General features: G+C 44.2%; 1 protein-coding gene across 1 annotated transcript; it reads right to left on the bottom strand.

The window, feature by feature from the left end:
• Positions 1–365: 365 nt before the first annotated feature.
• On the bottom strand, positions 366–10,093 carry LOC144151729 (uncharacterized). Its single transcript, XM_077682849.1, has 5 exons — positions 9,871–10,093; positions 7,894–8,045; positions 2,885–2,952; positions 2,247–2,327; positions 366–553 (listed from the first exon to the last, which is right to left on the bottom strand). The coding sequence occupies exons 1-5, from the start codon at positions 9,988–9,990 to the stop codon at positions 417–419; spliced, it is 558 nt and encodes a 185-aa protein (XP_077538975.1). The 5' UTR covers positions 9,991–10,093; the 3' UTR covers positions 366–416.
• Between the last annotated feature and the right edge of the window lie 14,523 nt (positions 10,094–24,616).

Genomic DNA, 24,616 nt, shown 5'->3' with positions numbered 1-24,616 from the left:
GCAGTTGCAATGGATAAGGTCCGAGGTCCATTTTTGGGGCTTTTGTTTTCTGTCCGGGGCCGAGTAAATTTCGTGGTGGTGATTTACGTGCTGCCTGCTTTAGTTTTTAAAAAAAGTCTTGTATTTTTGAAGAGAAGGGTTGAAAATTTGCTCGGATGTTTTTAGAGCACGAGTGGAGCTGCGGTAAGTCTTTTGGTAGCAAATGTATAGCGCGCGTTTGGAAGGGTTTATTAGCACGTGGTGTACCCACCTGCTCTTTACCGTCTTCCTTTGAAGAATGATATTGTAAAACATTATCATGTAGTTAAGACCTTGCCAAAAAAATTGCAAAATATTTGAAAAAGTAGAAAACGTAGCCTCCAAGAATGGCGTTTTTATTGGGGGTTTCTGACAGTCGACGCCACGAAAGTTCACGACTAGTAGTCACCTTCACCGTCCTCACACAGGTCTGTGCGGTTAAAGGTGACAGAAACGCCGCAAGTGTCAACAAAGTAGTCAATGCATTCTTGGGGTGCGTCGTCCTTATATTTTATCGGCATCCAAAGGATGCACTCTGGAAAAAAGCAATGAAGTATCCTTTGTATTCTCTACACAATGTAAAAAATTATTTGCTTTAATTTTTATTTGTTTTTTACAAATATAAATTTGTTTATTTATCTATTGCAGGTGTTTAAGGTAGTGCTGGGTCATCTCAGTTGACGCATTAAGTACATGACGAATGTAAGGCATACAAACATACGAGCGAACAGCATAGAAGAAAAGAAAGTAAATCAGTAATGGTTAAAATATATGTCTAAAAACAAAGGAGAGCGGAATGTAACCAAAGAATTATCATCATCACTGAACATAAAGAGCCCGTTTAGGTCACCAGAGCTTGGAATGGGGCTAGTTGGTTTTAGACTCGGAAAACTGCTGGCGCTGGGCGGGACAAGGACGAAGAATTACACACACAAGTGAAGCGCACCACTTGTGTGCGCTTCACTTGTGTAATTGTTCCTCCTTGTCCCGCCTAGCGCCAGTAATTTTCCGAGCTGTTTAGGTCCACCGACTGCAGGCCGAAGGCCTCTTTCGCTGACCTCCACTCGGTCCTGTAATGCGTGGCTCGAGTCCGTTCCCTGGTCCAAATTTCCTTATTCCCCATCCAGTTATCGGCTGTCCCCTTCTACAGCTGTTTTTCGGGTTACACTCTGTGCGCCCTGGTGGAATAATTGTTGAGATTTCGTTTACGAAAGCAGCCCAAGTCCATTTCGTTTTCCTTATTGGACTATTATATCCTATGTTCTCTGATCCAGGAAGCTCGTTTCCTGTCCCTAAGCGTTATCCCTATCATTCTTCGTTGCATGGTATTTTTGTCCTATGTTTGTCATCAAGTTGTTTATTAAGGCGCCAAGTTTCCCCTCCAAATGTTAGCCCTTGCAGGAGGCATTGGTTGTATACTGTTCTTGATAGTTAATGAAGGCAGTGGTGAATGTAGCTTTTGTTTCGTGTTTTGGGAGTGATTGCGAATACATGGTTCCCGATACCTATTCTACGCCGTATTTATTTCTCGTGTATGCGATCAGCACTGGCAACCTGTCTGAATCAGTTCTATTCTGCTAGTTGTCCCAGTGCGGTTCGTTACCTATGATGAAGAGGGCGCATTCAGTCTGTTTATTTTCAAATACTTTAATTTATTTATATTTATTTTAGCTCAACGGCGAAGCTTTGTGATTTTCGTTCTACAATCATTTTTTTGCAGCTGTTTTGATGATTTACTAACCAATACAATGTCGTCTGCAGACGTCAAACGGCTCACCTATTCCCTGTTTATCCGCAACAGTGTGTATTCTAAGTCAAGGTTCTAGAATACCCCCTTCAGACATGTTGTGAACAATTTTGCTGACATGGTATCGTGCTGTCGCATTCTTTTAGGATCGGGAACTCTTCGTTTTGGTGGGAAGGATTATCCCACCCGTGAAGCCCTCATATGTCGTCTCTGACTCTTATGTAGGTCTTGTCTATTCCTGGGCCCTATGATGCTTTCAATATCGCTTTGATGTCTATTGAATTGTACGCTTTTTTATAGTATGTAAATTCATTGTAAATGAGTTTAGTGTAATCCATGTAACGAATTTTTCTGTCACTTGATTGGCTAGAGGGATGTGATTCATTGTTGCATATCAATAGGACTCAATAAAACTTCTGCGGTGACTGCGTTTCAACAAACGCCTTGTTTTCGCTTTTTGTGACTATAAAAGGTGTCTTACGGTGTCCTCTGTATTCAAAGTCCATGACCAGGCACTTTTCATAGTCTGTGTAATAGAAGATTCCTTCCTTCTCGGTTGGATCTGAAAGCATCAAGATGTGTGTCGTTTTAATACTTTTACAAAGTGCACTTTAGAAAGCAAATTCAGCGGGTGAATTTTACGGATATAGTTGGTTTCATTTAAAAGAAGTAGCGGTCCGTAACGCACTGCCCGCTTCGTCTTTTCGTGAGAATGTGGTCTCATTTTTATACCACGTAAAAACCCCAGTCACACCTACAAACTTACATTTGTCCAGGAGAGTATTGGTTTGGGCGAGTTGGTACATAGAGACGTATCGAACCGCAGCAAAGACGAGGACAAGAACACAAAAGACGACACAGAGAGCGCTATGTGTGTCGTCTTTTGTGTTCTTTTTTTTGTCTTTGCTGCGCTTCTGTACGTCGGTACATTTGTCACATGTTTTGAGGAATAATGAATGCGAGGTTCTGGTTGCATACCTTGCTGATTACTTTTCTCTGAAAGGGAGTACTAAGTTTATGGGCATGGAGCTCTCGCCTAAATATTTTCGTTCTCCGACATTTAAAAAATTTAAATATTGCAAAAACCTCTGGGAAGAGTATGCGAAACTGGGTTCTTACCATCGTCCACCGTAAATGTGACCGTTCCAGGCTCCTCCGCTGCCTTTACGTGAAACAGAACTTCTTGTCTGAGAAAGTGCAAATCGTGCATAAATACACTGTTAGTTCAGGCTGACAGGGACAACAAAAAAAATGCATGAATCTTTTCAATTAGGCAAAACATGTACTTGTGAACTGTTCAAGAATATCAAAGTGATAATATGGCAATGGTACAGACAGGGCTCAATGCAATGACTTCAAATGTGCTTCAGTAATCCGATGTGGCACCGATGGAACCAAGTAAAAATAAGAGGGGCATCTAATACTCCTTAAAAGCTGTGAATGCGAAAGCTTTGTGGCAATTGGCATTGGTGAATAGGCCATGAGCGTCTGACGGCTGCTGTCATTTTCAGTGACTAGTCTCTGCGAGGGAGCACATAGGAACCCTGGATGAAATTGTATTTCCCCTGAAGCAGCGCCAAGGCGCCAGCCCACCAGAACTGTCAATAGGGTAAGAGAAATGCCAAAAGAAAAAAAGAAGCCTTTGCTTCAGCAATAAAACTGCGTTCGGTTGAAGAGCGTGATGAAATGAGCTCTGTAAAGACGCTTAGAACATGAGAAACAAATCTGTAGGTGCTCTGCTCCTGGACACGCACTGTTTTATTCCTAGCCTTCGCGAGTACAGAGCATACATGTCACCTTCCATAACATGATGATCCCCTAGTGATCAGTTGCAGGCTGTCGTCTCAAATGGCGTAAACCCTTCATAGACTCCGCGGGACTGGCACATACCTTCGGCAGGGTCACGTAATGCAAAAAGGAACTAGCCGCATGGCTACGCTTCAAGAGCCGCAGCCTAACGGTTGTTCCTGCGTAAGTGCGGTGGTCCGTGACCGAAGAGAATATAAGTATAAGTAACTGAAACGTAACCTTAATGCGGTGCTAGCATGCTGTGCGGCCCTTTTTAAAGTTATACAAGCCCTGCATTGTTCATTAAAGTCCCATCAAAATCAAAATTGTCCCGGCTGTGTCAACTTTTTAAAAGTATTTACATGTTTTTTTTTGCTATTGCATTATTCCGAGGATACAGAATTATCCGTGTCTGCCATTTTTAACGCTTTCACGTGTCTGTATTTGCGCTGCGGACATCTTTAATTGCGGTTATCGAAGCGTACCACTATTTCCTGAAAACCCATTTCGTTCTGTATGTTCTCGTGTCATTTTGGACAGAAGGGTTAATCTTCTCGACAGCTTCATTTATCCATTCTTCGCAATGTGCAGCTGCAAATATTTTGTTATTTATTCGTTCTCTTATGTAATGTCAATCTTCAAGTAGACAGACAACGCCCATGCGAAATTAAAGCCTAACCACTTTTTAATGCTACGTCCGGCAAAATGGTTTCCCGCAGGTGTCATTTAATATGTATTGCCAGTGTACATGGCTAGGCAATCATGTTTTAGTTTATCCTTTGCTTTATTCTCTCCACACTCTTAAACATCTGCTGTTAAGTTTGAAATCCAATCGTATAGCTCATCTATTCTGTCCACTTCATCTGCGTTGAGGTGATTGTTCACAGTTTAGTTCGGCTTAGTTTTATCAACTTTGTGAGCTCTCAGTGAAAAATTATGTGCCCGGCCGCTGAACCACTGAACACCTTATGGTTTAGAAGAACCATTATTTACTCTGCACTAATAAGCAGATTTGGTGGTCCTTACGTTCCGCGATTAGGAATGGTTGAAAAAAGAAATTGCAAATACTTATTCATTTTCTAGTAACAATAGGCTGCAGATTTCGGCTTCCTATTTGAGATTTCGTAATATTTATGCCATAGCAATTGTTACTTTCACGCGACGCAGGCTTTAGTGTTGGGTTTAAATTTGTTTACATTCTATGTAATACGAATTGTAAGAAATGAAAGTACACGAAATTTGTCACTACTGAAGTAACATTTTGTTTTTTTTTGGAGTGAAAGATTTCTTGCATAGGTTCCTGTGGCCTAAATACGTTGGTTTGGAAAACTTCTGCGTACCTGATGCTTCTCTATCCGCGGAAGCGGGGGAAAGGAGGGCGCACAAGCCGAAGAATGGTGTCCAAAAAAATTCACGCAAGCAAAGACTCCATGCGAAGGGGATCTATTATGCTAGTGGCCTTCACACTGCCTTGTCCAGAGCACACATGTTGTAAGTGGACATCGCAGTAACTACAGAAACAAATTCAAGTTTTTTACGGCAAAAGCTTTCGACACAGCGCCATTATTTTTCACGGGACCAAATTACGATATATACGCGATTTATATTACAGGGCTCGTGTCGCAACAAAAAAAAAATCACGTGGCTAATTTCGAAAGCCGAAGTACAGAACAGATAGTTAAAGAGTTTGATAACATGGCCCTTCCGTCTTTTGCGCGTTTTATACCTCACGTATCCAAGATCTTACCGTTATCCTGATTCATAAAGCTGTTTCAGCTTATTTTGCATTGAGAGGCCTTTGAGACAGCCAAACATAAATGAAAGCTTGTGAACAATGGCAGCGCGAGCTTCATTTAGACAGGCATTCGATGTCACATGCAGCGCTATCCGTGGCTGCAGAAGCATACCAGATCGCGTATTAACCGCTGTTTTTGACCAGAAATTGTAATAGGAGTTTCCCTTCCACACTGACGTCAAGCGTAAGCGTTTCAACTAGTCGTAATAATTTTCTCAGAATCGCGAAGTGATGAATAACAGGGGCATCAGACGCTACACCAGCAAATTAAAGTACATTGTCACGTAGCGCAAGGACTACACAGGCTTGTTCCAAGAACATGGTTTATCTGAGGGAACTTGTGCCCCATTATGAACTGCAAGAACACACAAGCGGCGGAGGAGCAGTCAAGAAAGCGACGTGCGCAGGAGAGCGTCGGCGGATCTAATGCCGCGGCCTTAGGCGAACGGACATTTATTCTGCGTGTGATTTCTTCTAGAACCATCTAATTGTGTCCTCGATACTGGAGATCAAATTAGAACATTAGAACCTAGTGACGATAAGGCGATGCGCTCTCCCTATGACATTCGGCGTGGTGTGCAAACGAAAGGGAAATTAACCCGCGCTTTGCTTCGATCACAGATTACACAGACGGGCGAGGCTAGACGCTGAAAACAAAACACATAAATAAACAACATAGAAGCCATGCTTCGCGGCTATGGTACAGCGTACGCAGTAGACTTTAAACCCCCGCGAGATTCTCGCGGTGTATTTATTGTGCGCTGTTCTCTAAACACAGCAAGCTGTAAAGGCGCACATAACCTCGGAATACAAAGAGTGCGCAAGGATAGCTTGCTTGACAACGCTGGCGCCGTTTCCATTGATAAGTCAAGTCGAAATGCGGTACGCCAAGGGATTTGGGACTTAATTTACGACGGCCCGATTTACATGAGAGTTCCCTGAAACGCTGTGTTGAATGCCGCTATGGCCGCAGCAAGCGAGGAGACCTTCTCACGCAATGGTACGGATTCACTAATGAGCCTAATGAACCAATTCTCTAATGAACGGATTCCCTAACAAATTCACTAATGAATGAGGCAGAAAACGTTGTTGAGAAGCTTTCCAAGTGGCCCGGCTGCAATGCTTTAAAAATTCACGCGAGTAAGACGAAGGCCTTTTTGTTCCAAGCTAAAAATAAGCATGCGCACATGCACAATGACCTTTGGCCAATGAATTTGGCCATCGACGTCGTACACCGGTATAAAACTGTTGGTGGGAATTTTTCTAACACCTTCTCGGGGTGTTGCCATGTTGAATCTCTGAGCAAGTCATTGTCAACAGCAGTAGGTGCTTTCTCGCGATGTCGCCGTTTCTTCCCAATTAAAGCTAAATTACAAATATACTATGCTTTATTCGCGCCCCACCTAAACTACAGCACCCTTGGTTGGGGCACTACTACTTTTTGGCACTTTTACTCTATTAATTTCCTACAGAAAAAACCACTCTCCTCCATAGCAAATGTGGCGTACCCACACACAACCGCTCACATGTTTCCAAAATATCAGATTAAAAATGCGAAATATATTTTTGGTTTCAGGCTACTTTATTCGTACTTTCTTGTAATAAAAATTTGCAAGGTTTTTTAAAACCTGGGTATTAATTTAGGTATTCAATAGAGTGACCCACGCACCCCCACAACTGACATGTGGCTTGTTGCACCGCGGCGCAGGAATTATCTTCTGCAATTTTTAACGCCGAATGCCTTCCATTCTAGATAGCTTAGTAGAAGGGAGGGGCATTCGCGCTAACACACGTTTCTAGAAAGCGACTGCACCAGTAATTCATCCATAACTCGTTATATGTGTTACAATTTTTGCTGTATAGTGCACCTTGTGTTGATGCGTGTACATTTTTGTTGTCGACGCAGTACACGCCATCGACAAAAGTTTGGAGATTTGTTTTTCTCAGCCAAATTTCCCTGGCATCTTTTCGAACACTTGCATTTTCTATTGCAGAAGTGTTTGTGACTTTGGAAGCGTATAAGTGGAAACATATTTTTTTACAGAAACGTCCGCAAAATGTGTTACTGTATTTGTAAATACGGTTTCACTGATAGAAGTGCATCGTTACATGTTTTTTTGTAATTTGATCCAGCATCACTTTCCCGTCTGTGCTCCTTCAGATGTCTAGCTGCGTGCACGGGCCGCAAGCACATTCAAGCGATCTATGACCGCTTTTCGCCTCGGGCACCTTCAAAACTTTGTTGGGAATTAAAAGGACTTGACTTGACATCAGTCTTCAATTATTGCTTTTACAGAAAAATATGTAGTGACATCATTATGACACATTTTAGACATGCCCTCACCGAAGTAGAATTTTATCAGAAAACTACACAGATGCGTCGGCAGAATAAGTAAAGTTTTCTTGGGTGCTTGGCTCCCTGTACTTCTCCGCTTGAAGATAAATCGAACTTGCTGTTTGGGAATGTCCCTAGAGGCGCACGTACATTTTGGCTGCGCATTATTGACGGGCAATTTACATGCTTAGCTTCGAGTTTCGTCCTCACCTTGGATTAAAGTCAGTCTCGCGCGCTACCCAGGCGAAAGTGGCGGTCTGAGCTTCTGGGTCAAGTTGTGTTCGAGTTGTCTTGACACACTCGAATATTGTTTCATTGTCCGAGTCCGAAATGGCCACAGCGAAAGGAAAACTGGAGAATACCTGGATCACAGGAAGGAAATCAGAAATCAGAACTTACGCTTTGCCCTCCATTTGAACTTCGGGCGTCCTCTCGATAGCGCTACAAGAAAAAGAGCCGTCGTAGCTAAAAATGAAACCCCTGGAGATCCGGTGCAGTGTTGGTACACCAGTGGTGCACCACTTCGAATGGAATAAGGCCCGGCCTTAATTTATTTCAAAGAGACCCCATTATGAGCATTGCCACGTTTGAGTAGATTCCTCATTTGAGCAAGCATTGCAATGCATTCTATATTACGGAAGACAGTTGTGTTACACACCTAGTATATGAGAGAGAGTGTGTGTTAAAAACTACTTTATGATAGAGAGAGAAAACGAAATATTTTTAAGGAGCAGGCGAGGTCAGCCAGGCTAGCCACCCGACTACCTCTGCCAGTTGGGGGTGATGGTGATATGAACATATATGAACCATATCATTACACATGATTGCTCTCTCTCTCCCTCTCTCTCTGTCTCTCTGCCTGTCTATCTCTCTCTCTCTCTTTCACACACACACACGCACACACGCACACGCACACGCGCACGCGCACGCACCCGCACACGCACACGCACACACAGACGCACAATCAGACGAAAAAATCATTTGTCTTACAGTTCATATCTCACTGTCTGGCTCAGTGCTACAGAGGGATGTTAAGAGCAAGTTTGTTTCGCGACATGCCATTCTTGTTCGATATTACCAATACAGAGGAAAGCACGTTCGCTCAAGAACCATCTCAGCAAAGAAGGGAACGTAATTGCAAAACTAAAGTATTGCGAAGTTACTAACTGCTGGCTACACTATTACAAAGTAAACCCAACCTTGGGAATGAACATCTTGGAATATTCCACCAGAACGTCTTTGGAACTTCTGAATATTTTAGGCCTTTTAGAGTATTGCGAATCACCCGCCGCGGTGGCTCAGTGGCTAAGGCGTTGCGCTGCTGAGCACGAGGTCGCGGGTTCGATTCCCGGCCGCGGCGGCCGCTTTTCTGATGGAGGCGAAAAGCAAAAACGCCCGTGTGTACGAGATTTCGGCGCACGATAAAGATCCCCAGGTGGTCAAAATTAATCCGGAGCCCTCCACTACGGCGCACCTCATCGCCTGCGTTGCGCCGGCGCGTTAAACCCCACAATCAATCAGTATTGCGAGTCACACGGTATCATATTATTTTTGAGAAAATAATGTTTATGGAATGCATAAACATTCTTAGGTTACTCGCCCCCCCCCCCCCTTCCTATCCTTTCCATTAAAAATCTATCACCCTGCCGGTATGTTCCCAAAGCGTAACATAAGACCGCTAGGTCTACATGGCTTGTACCGCGCCCTGTTTTTGATACAATTGTAACTGTAAGAAAAGAACCAAGGCCATAGGGCCCACGTATGCAAGCAAACGTTCGTAAAATGGTATACGTAGAGATGAGCCTTTGCAAACCATGCTTACGCTTTATCTGAAAATTTTAAATTCAGTATTTAATCACTAGCTTTATGGGATGCGGCTAGCAGTGCACCGCGTTAGAAGTTGTGAAAGTTTGACCGAAATCAATATGTATTTCGAACAGTTGCACTGGAACAGCTATGTTGATTGATTGTAGGGTTTAACGCGCCGACGCAACGCAGGCGATGAGGCGCGCCGTAGTGGAGGGCTCCGGATTAATTTTGACCACCTGGGGATCTTTAACGTGCGCCGAAATCTCGTACACACGGGCGTTTTTGCTTTTCGCCTCCATCAGAAAAGCGGAACAGCTATGTTACCTCTAGAAACAAGACAATCATTGGCCATGCTTTGATCAAGATTGGCAAGCATACCTGAAAGCTGTCGGCAACTTGACGCGGTAGTTTCTGGGGGCCACCGGGAGCTCCCAGCTTTCCCAGAATGTCCACTGCTAAGCAGAGAGTCAAAAGAGCGACTGCGGTATATTTTGTCATTGTGGATATTCTGTAACTGCACCGGAAGCCTCGTATTTTTTCTACCTTCCTCGCCGGCTTTTTATTGAGGAATGCGCGATCCGTGTCGAATCCCCCCGGACAAAACATTTCATTTCGCGGTTTACTTGCGTTGTCTAAATGGAATAGTAGATAAGGCGCGCTTCGAGCCGTGACAACTGCATTTTTTGTTTGGTTTGTTTCGTGCTTGACATGCGGCTCCGCTACGCAAGCGCAAAGGCTTGTGAACTGAGCTGACATATCACGCTGGAACTGCCAGTAATGGCAAGCCCCCCAGATGTAGGAGGGTGTTAACTTTACTTTTGCTCATGATTCAATGACATTTCATTAAAGAAGCGGCGTAAAAAAGCTCGATTGTCGTCCTCAGTTCCCGGAATCAATAAAGGGGGGAAGCTTCCATTGTCGTGATTAACTTATGCCCGAGTATGTCAAGCAGCTATCGTTATCGTTTTTAAGTTGCACCCAAGTACAGTAAACCGGCGCAAAACATTTGATCGAAATAAAAAATAAAAACCAAAACGGCGCTTACGGCCTGTGGTAAAGGGTCAACGTACTGGACAACGGCCAGGAGATGAAGGCCGCCGTTCCTTATAAAATACAAGTTCAACAAATGTTTCCTTAAAATTTGTTTGAGATTTACGTGTCCCTCTCTCACCCTCTGTTGAGAAAAAAAAACTTCGCCATACGTTCCAAAATAAAGTTGAGAGAAGAGCGAAACATTTCCCACAGCAAACGTGCGTAAAACGTACGTCAATATTTACGCTAAAAGTGCGACCACCTGGACTTAACACCTCTGAAGACTGAAACTGCGAACGAAGAATGAACCCATGCGGCAATTTCCCGCGCACTACGTAAACGCACCTACGAAGGATCTAGATGCATACCGACACGTGATTTATCAGACACACTTATACTATTGTACTCTTCCACTGTCGAGGCGTGTATTGTGATATCTAGAAATGTTCCGTTTTGGCGATGCTTAAGTAATCATTTCGACACAGCGGAAGGCCTGTTCCACGCACGCGCCGTGTGTACAGATATCTCATCAGAGGTGGTCGGTCGGCCAACCGGTCCATGCGGAAATACATCAGTCTTTCGTCAGGACGCTCCCGGTCCCACAGCAAAGCTTTCACTAAAAAAAAAAAACACTTTGCAAGGTCTTTGATTGATTGATTGTGGGGTTTTAACGCGCCGACGCAACGCAGGCGATGAGGCGCGCCGTAGTGGAGGGCTCCGGATTAATTTTGACCACCTGGGGATCTTTATCGTGCGCCGAAATCTCGTACACACGGGCGTTTTTGCTTTTCGCCTCCATCAGAAAAGCGGCCGCCGCGGCCGGGAATCGAACCCGCGACCTCGTGCTCAGCAGCGCAACGCCTTAGCCACTGAGCCACCGCGGCGGGTACTTTGCAAGGTCTAATAATCCAGTTTTGCCTTAAACAGTGCATGGCGTGTTAAATGGCTGAACTGATCTGATATACTACGGAGATCGTGATGTTCATCGAACTGATCCCAGAAACTCTACGATGTGTGCTTTTTTTCTTACTTCTTTTCTCCTCGTTCTTCCGCCCTTTAATCTATAGGGCCTTTTCTGCCCTCCCTACCCATTCCCCCGCCGAGTAGCATGTCAGTGTAGAGATTCTGACAAACCTCTCGGCTTTCTTCTTTTATAAAGAGCTTTCTCTCCCCCCCCCCCCCTCTCTCTCTCTCTCTCTCTCTCTCTCTCTCTCTCTCTCTCTCTCTCTCTCTCTCTCTCTCGTAATGCAAGAAACGTTTAGGGAAGTGCTGCCACTTTTCCCCTTTTTGGTGGTTTCCGCGTTAATAAAGATCCCCAGCTGCCTAATAGCTGTTCTCAATACTTCAATCCGAAAAGAAGCCTGTTTTTTACACAATTATGTCCCTTTAAAATACCAGGAAGCACGAGCTGTGCCCTGCAGTTGGAATAAAATGGCGCATCTGGTGAGTGAAGAAACCAACTCGCCCAAGTTTCATTGTTACAGAAAGAACTTCTCCCATTCAAAAATTTGAAAGCCATATTTTATGACGATGTGAGCTAATATGTTATTTCTAAACGCATATTCTCACTTCGTATCATGAGGTGACGCATAACATGGGAGTATTGCAAAGTAACTTTATAGGTTTCTGGATAGGACACCAAGAAATTGAATTTTCCGGATTGGTATTTATTGCTACGTTCCACCAACAAAGGCTCGCATTTGCGAAATATAATCTAATTTTTCAACATTTACGCAAACGTATAATATGTATGTGCCACTAGATTCGTTAGAATGGATTGAGTTCTTGAGACAACTTTTCAATGTTTTTTTGAAAGGGTTTTTTGTATCGATGGTGCCTGCGCAATTGGGCCTGAGGGGAACTGCCATTTAAATGCTTTGACTTTTTCAAATTAAATTCACCCGTTGTGACCTCTCGTCCTGTTTAACTTTTCTTCATTTTCCAAGGTCCTTTTGTCGTCTTCTATTTTCATGTGATACCGTGAGCGCAACTCGCCTGCCAAAGCTTTGTATTCTCGCTGATGTAACACTCCTTTGGGATTGTCTTTTCAGGGCGGCACGACTTCTTGTAGTGGTCGTTCGCCTAAGCAATTGTTTCCGTCCACGTCTCATCGGTATGCGCTTTGTGTGTTAGTCTATTGGACTCACTGATATCTTACCTTTTTGATTACATTGCAGAAAATAACTGTTTTAAATATTGAGGTATACAGGTGTATTCTTACGAGAGTGTAGCAAGTAAGGAAATCCCATGCCTTAGTAAGCGTCTTGCGGTGGTTCGTTTGTGGGATCAGTTATAACAAAGCTACGGGATAAACAATTTTAGGGTGCTAAACCTGAGAAGATCGTTTACCAACGGCTATGAGTGGCAGACGTTTGTTTAAGCGAATCACGCCAGCCAAAGCAACCCCTGGACCTCTGAGTGGACAAAGAAATACACCGCGAGGCCTCAGCTTCAATATTTTTATTGCAATTGATAAGTATATAGAAACTGCAGGTAGTCGATAGAAAAGAGCTATACCTTGCTGTATAGCTGTATGTGTGGAGAAAGTAGTTTTCACGGTTAATAATACATACTTTAAAAACAAATACGTTGCAATGTCTGGGTAAAGACAGCAAATTCTTCAGTGCACGGCCGGTCTGGACGCACTCGCGAGCACCGCGCTCAAGCTGCAAGCGAGCGCAGAGCGAGCGAGTGCGACAAATCCGGCTGTGTTCAGTGCTGTGCGTTTGCAATGTTCTCCAGCAAGATAGATGGCATTTTGTTGCTTGTAATTTACAGGACTGGAGACAAAAAGGTTTTCTTAGTCCCGTAAAGCGGCCTCAGTATCCACGGGTCTATATCCCCAATACGGCAGCAATTGTTTGATACGCGTCTAGATAAAATTGTATGTTTAATGTTAGTCTTAATTTTCCCTCTTCCTTTAAGCCCACATTCTGCCATCATATCGATGGAAATAAGCACCGAAGCACGGATAGGTCACCACATATTTTATAAGCACCCGTCGACAATCTTCTCGTAGGTGCTAGGATACTTTAGTTAGCACTGGCTCTGGAGGGCAACAACAAACACGAGCACTCTGGAGTGTAACAACTACTCCGGTAGACGTGTCCTCTAGCCCCATATCGAGCGAAATGCCAAAAATCGCTCTTTAGTGGGAATATGTCATTACGAATGCCAACTGTTTTGTTCGACCTCACGTTGGAAATGGACAACGTTTCCTGAGAAAAAAGGTACATAACAGTTTCCGTTTCGCAAGCCAATTGTCCCATATCACTATATTTTATGGCCGCAGCATTAAAGTTTTGAAGGCAGGCGGAGCATACACTGTGTCCAAAAGAAATCATCAGGAGCGAAATGTCGAAAATACCTAGTTTTTTTTGTGCGTTTCAGAATGAACGACAACTGTTTCATTTTACCTCATGTCAAAAAACAGACACCTTTGAGAAAAGCGGCACAATACCGTTTCGCTTTAGTGAACCACCAACGTCACATGACCCACTGTTTTTCAGGAGGAAGTAAAATTTTTAAGGCATCCAGATTGTACCCGTAAAGCTGTTTTAGAAGGCTTTGTCATCCCAGTCCTGCTAGAAAGCAATTAACTCTTCAATTGTGAAACCGCCTCAATGTGGACTTGTCAACTAAGTATTTTAGCTCATATTTCTATCAAACGCCACTGATATATCAGAAAGAAACACGGGATGTGAAACGCAATCACACACTGCTTTTTATGAAAGAGCGCAAATATGGACACACAACCGAAGGAGAGTTGAATGGACAGTGCTAGCACATATCACAGGCTGTGAGCGCTCACACAAATCACATACTCAGCTGTCAGTTTTCAAGTTACGGAGCCTCCATTTGTTCCGAAGATAAAAGTAGTCACAGGCACAAAATCCCTCCAAAGATATCTGTAGATCACTCCTGACAAGAGTGTTAAAGAAATATGCATAATTTTTGTTCACCATAGTGAATTAATTGGGCTTGGCTAGTTTGTAATTAAGGCCCCACATGTGCCAGCAGAGAAAAGCGAAAGTTGTGCAGACAGGCGTCCGAAACTCTAGAAGGTCGAGATTTGTCAGTCTTTATACCAACGCTTTCTGTAACACAGGTGATTTTTTGCACGTTAGGAACTCCATGTGTGCCCCAGAATCTTCAACATGAACCTGCGGACACATTCCAGGAAATCTGCGAAAGTTTTAAAATAGCGCCGGTTGAAATATTGTAAGCACGTGCAACCTTACTGTTTACATAAATAGTCGCACAAGTCTCCAACTAAACCGCTACAGCCGCAAGAAAAGTCAAAGGTAGTTTTTGAAGCAGAAATATTGCGCAGTTTAAGCAATTGCCTGTAAGGTCACTAAAAATTCAAGAAGACCAAATTCTTTGCAGAAATTTCGACCTCTTGTTTTTCCATTTCCACTTTTTTTTTGTTCTCAGCATTATGTATCTTAGTAACAGTGTGGTTTCTGCTGCAGTGATCGGTACAGTAAAAGCATGGCAAACAAACGTGTCGCCCTTTTTTAATTTCAGTGACGTCGCAGCCATATTTGTCGTTTGTAAAATGCCCTTATTAGCATTTAGTAAAACCGTGTACAAGCAAAACTATTGGGAAAAATAACAATATGGTTGAGGTTCATGTGCATCTTGTTAAAATATCTCTATACTAACAGTTAAAGGCACAAACCTTGCGTAGTTCAACTTTCGGCACAGTAAGGTTACCACAATGTATTTTTGTTAGTTGTATATTCGGCTCTTGAATGAAAGAATGTTACGTATACTTGGCTCCAGTAGGAAATCTGTGCAAAGTGCGGGCGCACGTAACAAAGCCCCATCCGCTATAACTTTAGTACGTTGATTATGCATTTGATGGTAGCGAACAGCGAGAGGTGGCCAAATATACAAAAATATACAAAAAAATCTGGTTGATGCCTCTTTCTTAGGAATCGGTAAAACGCGAAAGTGAAATCTGCCTTCACAGGGACATTTACTGTGCATGCATATTAGCTTGCACATCGCTCTTTATATTACGTCTGTATGGCACCGTTAGACGCATCAGCGTTACACACTGGATTGCACGCGCCGGAACATTGAGTAAATCCGGCTGAAACGGCAGCCCTTCGAAAACTGTGCGAACGAAACGGAACCGAAACCGATAGCATTAGGTGGCGGTGAGTGGCTCAATTCACCCGTGTCCCGCGGACACGAAGACTCTAGCATCGAGGCGCCAACTGTCGGCGCTCATTAGTGTCATGATGAGCTACTTCGCTTCACTTCTCATAGACGGCAACATCTCCTAGACGGCATCTCAATGAAGAAGGTAGTATGAAAGATATAAGGCACGGTTGTAGACCTGCTTGCGCTAGAATTCATAGCGCAGTGGGCAGAGCGCAGTGTACCTCCCGTTGCGGCGAGAGTGTTGAGCCACGAGTGCCGAAAAGCGAAACTCAAGGCGTAAGCAAACTGTTTATTGGCTATGCTGCCAGTTTCCGAACCGTTCCCTGCCAGATTCGATGCACGAGCTCTCGTCCCTTTTTCTACTGCCTCGTCGTCTTCGTGGTCGGAGGAGGCAGCGGGTCGAGGGATTGAACATACTCCGGGCCCCGGAAAATGTGTTAAGTAGCGGCAAGTTCAAATGGGCAGAGTCTCTGGATAGCTCTGGTGGTGACAAGACCATCCTGCACCTTAATTTTGCACGAGCGGATACGGCCGTCCACGTTTCTGCAGACTTCTAGTATCCGAGCCAGCTTCCACATTTGACGAGGCGTTTTCTCAGCATAGACGAGAATGATGTCCCCCACGTTAAATTCTGTTGCCGTCCTTCGGGGTGTAAAATGGGCTGATCGCAACTGAAGGAGGTACTCCTTCTGCCATCTTGTCCAGAAGTTTTCCGCGAGTCGCTTTCTATACTGTTGCCTTCGGAGAGCGTCTGTGCGCGTTGAAGTGGTGGCGACATTCGATGCCCCATGCGGTAGAGCTGTAAACCTTCGTCCGATCAGGAGGTCGGCGGGCGTTAACGCACACGGTTCACCTATGTCCGACTCGATGAATGTTAATGGTCTAGAATTGATCACAGCTTCGACTTCGGTAAGAACTGTTGCTAGTTCTTCGAAGGTGAGTAAAGCGTTACCAAGAATTTTTCGCAGTGTCGTCTTAACAGTTCTCACGAGACGCTCCCACCACCCGCCCCACCAAGGGGCGTCAGGCGCGATGAACCTCCAAGCAACTTCGGCGCTGCTGATGTGCCCAGCGACGCCGTCTTGTAGGAACATCCTGTGCAGTCGCTTGACGTCAGATGATGTTTTCCTGAATGTCTTGGCATTATCTGAATAAATGACTCGAGGTAGGCCCCTCCGTGACGCGAAACGCCGGAAACACATCAGGAATGCTTCTGAAGTCATCGAACGGACCAGTTCTAGATGCACTGCTCGTGATGTAGCACATGTAAAAAGAGCTATGTAGCTCTTGGGGTTGTTAGAGGACCGTATGTAGAGTGGCCCTGCGAAGTCTATCCCCACAGCTTCGAAAGGATTAGTCGATGACAAGCTGTGACCAGGAAGAGGGGCAGCGGGAGCACTGCCTGGACGTGTTCGGAACCGCTTGCACAGGTAGCAGCCATGGATGACTCGCTTGACTGGGGATCGAGCTCTGTGAATCCAGTAACGTTCTTTCAGTTGAGTTAACGTGTCCCTCACATCACCGTGCATAACTTGAAGGTGGGATCTTACTACAATCAGTTCCGACAAACGGTGGTATGGTGGTAGAATGATTGGGTGTTTCACTTCTTCTGGAACAGGTGGTCGCGACAGACGACCTCCAACTCGAAGTAGACCATCAGAATCCAGAAAATGATTGAGTTCAGTGATTGGTGATGAGCCCACTAAAGCGGTGTCATTTGAAAGGCACTCGATCTCAGTTTTATATGCTTGACATTGAACCAGCTTGACCAAGTACTTTTCGGCCCGTATCATTTATTCAGCTGTCACTGGGCCGGAGGTTATTTTAAGGCGTCGGCAGTGGTTTATGAAGCGGAAAACCCTCGCCGTGACTTTAAGCAGCAAAGGAAGCTTGCTGTATCGAGCAATATCAAGAAGTGGTTCCAGTGCTTCAGATTCAGCAACGGGTGCGATTTGGACGGTTACCGCTTCTGCCTCCAAGGGTTCCCATTCAGTGGTACAGTCGACAGCTTGTGATGGCCAACTATCTTTATCCGTCAACCATGCAGGGCCATGCCACCAAGCTTGGGTTGATATTATTTTTTTAATGAATGCACCACGAGTTAACAGGTCTGCCGGATTGTATTTTCCAGGACAATACCTCCACTTGGTTGAATCTGTGTTTTCGTTGATTTCTCTAACCCTGTTCGCGACGAATGGCTTCCACTTGACCGACGCACTCTTTATCCAAGTCAATGTGATCGTAGAGTCTGTCCAGAACTTGGAATTCATTCCGATTAGGCTTTCGTTTTCTTTGTAGTTCGTGGGTCGAATCCGGGCGCAGCCCTGTCAATGGAACGTTTTCTGGCAACGTCATTTCCGTGACGGATATGGTGCCGGTCAGATCTTGGTGTACCCAGGCATAAAACACTTTCGTGTGAAAACACAGAATTCCGGATTTCCCATGGTTGGATCTGTGTACTTTTTTCATAGCGGTTTCGGTTATTTTCTAGGTCTCATATTTTGGCTTCGTAGTGTGAGTTTGGTGTAAGAGGTAAACATTTTTGTTCTTTTCAGGAGTTCTTGCTATTTTAGATTTTGTTTCATTTATAAATTGCGTGTTTGTATTTAGTTCAACCAATTGTTTTAGTCATACTTAAATGACGGCTAAATGTGTTAACTTTGCCAATAATTCATTCTGCTGAAATGCAAGGTGCTGCTCGGGTGGGGATTCTTATTATTTTTTATTTGTGCTCGGGTGGGTTTTTTCTCTGCACAGGTCCTGTGGGGGTGATGTCTGAGGTGGATCATGATTTTGTTTATTTTTTTATTTTACCATTTTGAATCATTGTCTTGGGTATTTACAAAACATTACGAAGCGCTTATGTCAAATTACTGTATTATAACCATTATTTGCAAATAATCCTCAAGCATTAAGAGCATTGCAACCTGTGCAGATGTGACATTGTGGCACAAGAAATTAAGGTACATTTTCAGCAACTATGTCACGTTTCAGCTTATTACCACTGCATCAGGGAAATCTTGGTTCCCAATCACGTGTACGTGCCCCTGACATTGACGAACTTTCCCATCACGGCGAAAATACCGACTAAACCAATGACACACTTCTCGGGTGTGTGGAGGGAAATGGAACATAAATCTACCCACAAACGCGAACTAACTCGCAGGAGTGTGGGAAGTTGGGCGAGTTGGAAAGAAATCTTGAACGGAACCAGCGTAGAAGACCCGGAGACGGAAAGAACCACGCAGGACAGCTGCTGGCAAACTAACACGTTTGTCTGGATGGTACGGGAGAGTGACAGTTCGCCATGGGGAGAATGAAAGCCAACGTAAGGCATGTCGGATGCGGTGAGAACTACAAGATGGAAACGTGTGGGCGCTGTTGGAGCATCTGCCTCGTAGAAAGCAAATTGCACGATGAGTACTATGACGAAAAGCAAAAAAATTCAAAGTTTTTACAATTAATAATGCAGTTACAGCCCTTCATCATATGAAAGTACAGGGAGCTCCGAAGATTCGAATATTACTCTAGAAAATCATATCTCTGAACTAAAAATAAAACACTATTGATTGATTGATTGAAGGGGTTAACGCGCCGACGCAACGCAGGCGATGAGGCGCGCCGTAGTGGAGGGCTCCGGATTAATTTTGACCACCTGGGGATCTTTAACGTGCGCCGAAATCTCGTACCCACGGGCGTTTTTGCGTTTCGCCTCCATCAGAAAAGCGGCCACCGCGGCCGGGAATCGAACCCGCGACCTCGTGCTCAGCAGCGCAACGCCTTAGCCACCGAGCCACCGCGGCGGGTAAATAAAACACTATACACAAATATTATTGGGCCTAAAATATGCCAGTAAATGATATGTGCAACAAAACTAATAGGTTCACAAAGCCATGTACAATGATCAAATTTTCATTTTTGTTCTTGCTAGTAAAATAAAAGCCACAATTTGTGGAACAGAACGTAAGAACTACATGGTACACACCAAACATTCATCGTTTATCTCAAAGTAATGAAATATATCGCTTCTTGCGGATATTGCTCACATAGGAACGGATGTATTTTTACTGAGCGAAAAGAACACGAATGAGGATCTTAACAAAGCTAACGATTATGGGCTGCGCCTGCTACACTAAGGAACTGCAACAGTTTAAGCAGGTCTTGGGATTTGTCAAAAATTAAGGCAGGAAACGAACTTAAATATGTTTGGGATGCAAGAAATCAGACTCGCATCACTAAAAAATCCCAAGGAAACGAAAGATCGCCGGAGGTACAAAATACACGTCGTAAGGCAGCCAAAGCTCTAGCGTGGCTGTCTGCTTGAAAGGTGACTTTAAAAAATGTACGGCCGAGAAACAGTAGATAAAATATTTCCTGCAGTTCAGTATTTCAAAAGCGTCATGAATGAGGCAGTTGAGTTAATCTACCATGTTTGTGCTAACGGCAAAAGAAGTACAAAGTAAATTCAAAGCTTTGAGTAGATATACAGAAGAATGCGTAATCTACGGTTGGCCTTTCGAAGGGAAGGTGAAAAAAAGCGTTGCAGCGGTGAACGAAATAATAAAGTTAATTATGGTGTATCTAACGCTGGTATAGCCCAAAAATTAAACATAATAAAACTAGAAAATCGCGCAAGGTCACCTAACCGTTTTTACGAGTTGTTAAAGGAAAAGAATGCGAGGCATGCGAAAGCCTGTGCCCCAACGTCCTAGCCTGGCCACTGCCTGCGATGTATAGACAACTGCCATGTTTTGCAAAAATTGGTAATGATAAAAGCAGAGGAAAATGTATTATGGGAAAATGATCACATCACAATCATCAGCAGCCTACTCAGGTCCGCAATCTTTTTGATAAAAAGTCCCCCTCCAAAGCCATCTCGGGGAACACATTGAAATGACGCCCATGAAAATAAGCCTGAGGTCATATTATTAAGTGTTTAAAAACGGTTAGACTTTTGTAAGAGCATGCAGTCCAGGGTCAAGCTAAGGCGTATTCCGCCAGCAGTATTACTTAGCTCTCTCGTGTGACCCGATTTAAACTCAGCCCCACTAAAAGCCTTTTATTCGGCTTTGGCAATACGAGCTAAATGTTGCCTGTTTAGTTCTCTGCGACGGCAAAGAGATGTTACTTCCAGGCTCATGTTTCACTAAATACTAATACCAGCAAATGGATGGTCATCATTCACATAAACCTTTGACGCACACATAGCCGGTTGCTGGTTAGTTTAATTTTCGCAGTGAAACAATTTCAGGCAGTCGGTTGCGGTTTGTGAGTGGATCAAATTCGGCGTAAAGTGCGTGCAGACGCCCCTTTGGTTGAGCTGCGATCGATGAAACAACCACGCGGTAAACAATTTCCCTTCGAAGATGGCACAAAGGGAGTGTCGATAACTGGCACCCGAGCACCCTTGCAGCCGTGCATGTGGTGAATTGATTTTGAGCTTCCAGTTTTTGTGCGCTTTTAGGTCTGCTACCCCCAAAAAAGCTAGTAGCATGGACGTGTCAGTCTGTGGTGTGGATTAACTGCACCGGTGGCAACAACTTCACATTGTACATCGCATGTTGGTACCGTTGTGGTGATTGTTGATATCACCTCATAAAGCAATTTTTTGCATGCTGTAGAGGCGTTGCTTTCCTCTGCGCAAGAAATGCACAGTCACTGAGGCACATAATTTCAGTTGAACTGCATATAGTGGATACCCGACTTATTATAGAATACTTTTGTGCCGAAAATTTTTATTCTGCCCTGTGATCTCGATGCTCCTTTGGTCGTAACAGGTGGCATGTCGCCGCCAGTAACCAGTTATTTTGTCTTAAGCCTTGCCACTCAAGATAGTTTGCATCACATTGACTTGAAATAAATAGAAAAATAAAATCAACAACGACCACAAGGTAGGAACTTTTTGGTTCTCATTGGGTAGAATAGTGTATGATCACTTGATCGACTTACCTGATTATTTTATAGTTCGTGCAGGTTTCAAAGGCAGAAACTCAAGAGTTTTCGAGGACTTTCAAGGACCAGAATATTCATTTTTGAGGAATCGATATTAAAATTCATCTGGCATTATCGATAACTTTTTGAACAAAGAAAAAAATATCATTATAGCGCAATATCTGAGACCTTTAGGCACTCACGTACAGCACCAGGTACTCTTTAAGGAGCTACTAACTTTAGCTTTCATGTTGACATGACCTTTTTGTGCACTCTCCCATTGATAAACTGCCAAAGAACTTCACGCGTGGTTTGCATTTCGAACAATTTGGACCTGGGAAAAACCTTTTTATGTACGTGTCCTTGTTCAGCCACGACTGCTGAAAGGCGCACTTTCCAGGCTCACAATCTTGAACGATGTCCACATCCACCGTTTTCTACGTAAAAGGAAGTGCAGAAGTAGCATGTGAGGGGCAGCAAACAAGCAATGAGCCAGTGTCTGCAGGTTACGACGTCACCATAATCTTGGAAGAAAGAGTCAAGATGGCGAAACGAAGACAAATTTTGTTAGTTTATATCACGACCTCGATTAGATTGAAAAGTTCCTGCTGCCATTGTTGCCTCGTACGTAACGAAAATAGCCTAAATCTGCTCTAATTTTGCACAATACATGTAAATGGGATTGTAAAATGTTTTTACATTAATAAAAACCTAAAATCAATGACAAACATTTTAAATTATTGTGCGATAACACAGCCACTGATTATCCTCATGAAAATCAAGGGTTTTCAAGGAGAGCTAAACAATTTCAGGACTTTCAAGGCCTTGAAAATGACACTTCGGAATTCAAGTATTTTTAACGTTTTCAAGAACCTGTGCAAAACCATATTTGCCTATTGTGGTGGTCGGTTAATAGATTCTGTCAAAACGTAGGTATCCCCGTCATTGTCTTATTGCGGCATTTGCTGATTATCCCAAGCTTACTGGGTCACAAAGAAATTTCCCCGGCTTGAAATGTTACGAAAGAACTTGCAGTATATTTAACCCCGTGTAAGGAGAACCCAAGTGGAGGGGCCTAAGCATTGCGTACACCACAGCCCATCCCTTGTGTCAGAACAGACATTGACAACACAGCACCGTATCGTCAATGTTTTTTCTACTTTCGCCCCTGTTTTGTGAGCGCTTCCACCTTCAAGATAAACAGCTACCCACTAGCCCAATTGTCCGTTCTACTGCAGTATAGACACTGATTGATTCATTTAGAGCGACAACATTAAAACGGCATCTTTTGGAATATTAGGGTTGAAGCTGTGTAGCAACTCGTAATTTTTCGTGTCCGCAGTTAAAAATACCTAGAAAGTGCCGAGCACTCGCACGTGAGCTCGTGCCTCGCGGCGACCGCACAGCTGTTAAAACCCCGATGCACGTTTGTCCTGCCAAAATAGCCACTTGGAGAGATGGTCCTACATTGCTCCCCAAAAACACTCCAGCGTAATTGTGAGGACACTCTCGCTAACGCAATCACACATCTCCAGTCACTCACTAGTTGCGGCTCCGGCGCACGTTCGACACGTTAATCTTGCCGACTCAGAGATATTGACCAAGTTTGGACAGAAAAATTCTCCAGCGTAATCGGGGAAACACCTTCGCAATCGCAATCACAGTGCTCGCGTCACTAGATGGCTCCGCTCCTGATATAAGGTTTTGCGTCCGTCATTCCCATCAGTATTAGAAGTGTGCCGGCTTAGGCGAAGTGATGGGGGTCACCCATGGGTCGTCCGCATGTCGGATGAAGAGGCCGCTCGCTTCGAGGCTCGTCGCGCCGGGGATCGAGAACGGAAACGAGTTGAGAGACCCAACACGGACCACTTGGCCACAGAGAATGCTGCCAAGAGGAATCGGTGGGCCCAGAACACGGAAATCGTTAAATGCAACAAGGGTGAAAGTGCGTGTGCGGTACCGGCTACGTCCAGCCAATACCGCTCGTCAGCAGCAGGAACGTCCTTCGGAAACGGGAGACGACGCTAGGTTCAGACCTGAGTTGTGGAACGTGCTGATGCACACAGAGTGTTTAATGATTAAAGATTATAACCGAGGAAAACGAAAGAAGCTAACATTTTTAGCAACAAGGATGACACAAAGGTCTTTGCAGCAACGCACAAGCAAATCGGCTGAAATCGTCGTGATCATTAAAGCTCGTAACAGCTTCACAATCATGTCTTAGGCGTCAGAGCGAGCTTCCTTCATTTTTTTCTGATTACATTAATTCTGGGATTTCTGTTTTGAAGACCAATTAAAAAGAGCACGTGCCATAACGGAGATTACTAAAACCCTGAGCAAGGGCCAATAACACCCTAATTCAGATGGGCAGAAATACACCGCTTTGTTCATTAAAGGGGCCCTGAAAGGCGTTTTGAGCACACTAAATTGACTAGCGCAATCGTTAGATTGGGTCGTCAACATCATCTGTGCCAAGTATTACTCTTTTACGCGCAGCGGAAAGCTCACACTTTTGTTGCAAAGTTTGTCGCTTTTTTCTCACCCTTTCATTCGTGTTTTTGGACGCCGCCATCTTCACATGTCTACATCATCGATTCCCAGATGTTCGTCATGAGCTAGACATCCTGCTATTGGGCGGCTTTTTCACGCACTTCCGGCAAAGAGATGAGTCGTCTGCTCAGCGTCGGCTCGCCGGCTGATCTGCCAGCGGAGTGCTGGAGTGCTTGGACATTTTACGACAAACGAAACAAGTGTAAACAAACGCTTAACCGTTTGTATTGAATGCAACAGGGCCATAACATGACATGAATATTCTCTTACTTGAGTACGTTCCATAAAGAAAGCGTTGAAGCCCCGTGGCACTTCTTTCTTGCAATCGCAGAGAACGCCCTGAGCCGAATGCCCGGGTTTGACGCATACATTTTATTCAACTTCCAAACAATCCAGAGATGCGTTTCGAACGAACACAACGTCACAACATGCGTTG

Source organism: Haemaphysalis longicornis, unplaced genomic scaffold (assembly GCF_048455015.1).
Source record: "Haemaphysalis longicornis isolate Haplotype H1 unplaced genomic scaffold, Haemaphysalis longicornis Haplotype H1 scaffold_9, whole genome shotgun sequence".
In the NCBI taxonomy this organism is placed as follows: Eukaryota; Metazoa; Arthropoda; class Arachnida; order Ixodida; family Ixodidae; genus Haemaphysalis; species Haemaphysalis longicornis.
This window is presented reverse-complemented; position numbering and strand designations above follow the sequence as displayed.

Excerpts from the sequence above, each read along its gene's own strand:
- LOC144151729 (XM_077682849.1), bottom strand. The coding sequence starts at position 9,990 with ATGACAAAATATACCGCAGTCGCTCTTTTGACTCTCTGCTTAGCAGTG. Across the intron at positions 8,046-9,870 it reads AAGTTGCCGACAGCTTTCAG|GTATTCTCCAGTTTTCCTTT; the intron begins GTATGCTTGCCA and ends CCTGTGATCCAG. Across the intron at positions 2,328-2,884 it reads CACATTTACGGTGGACGATG|ATCCAACCGAGAAGGAAGGA; the intron begins GTAAGAACCCAG and ends TGATGCTTTCAG.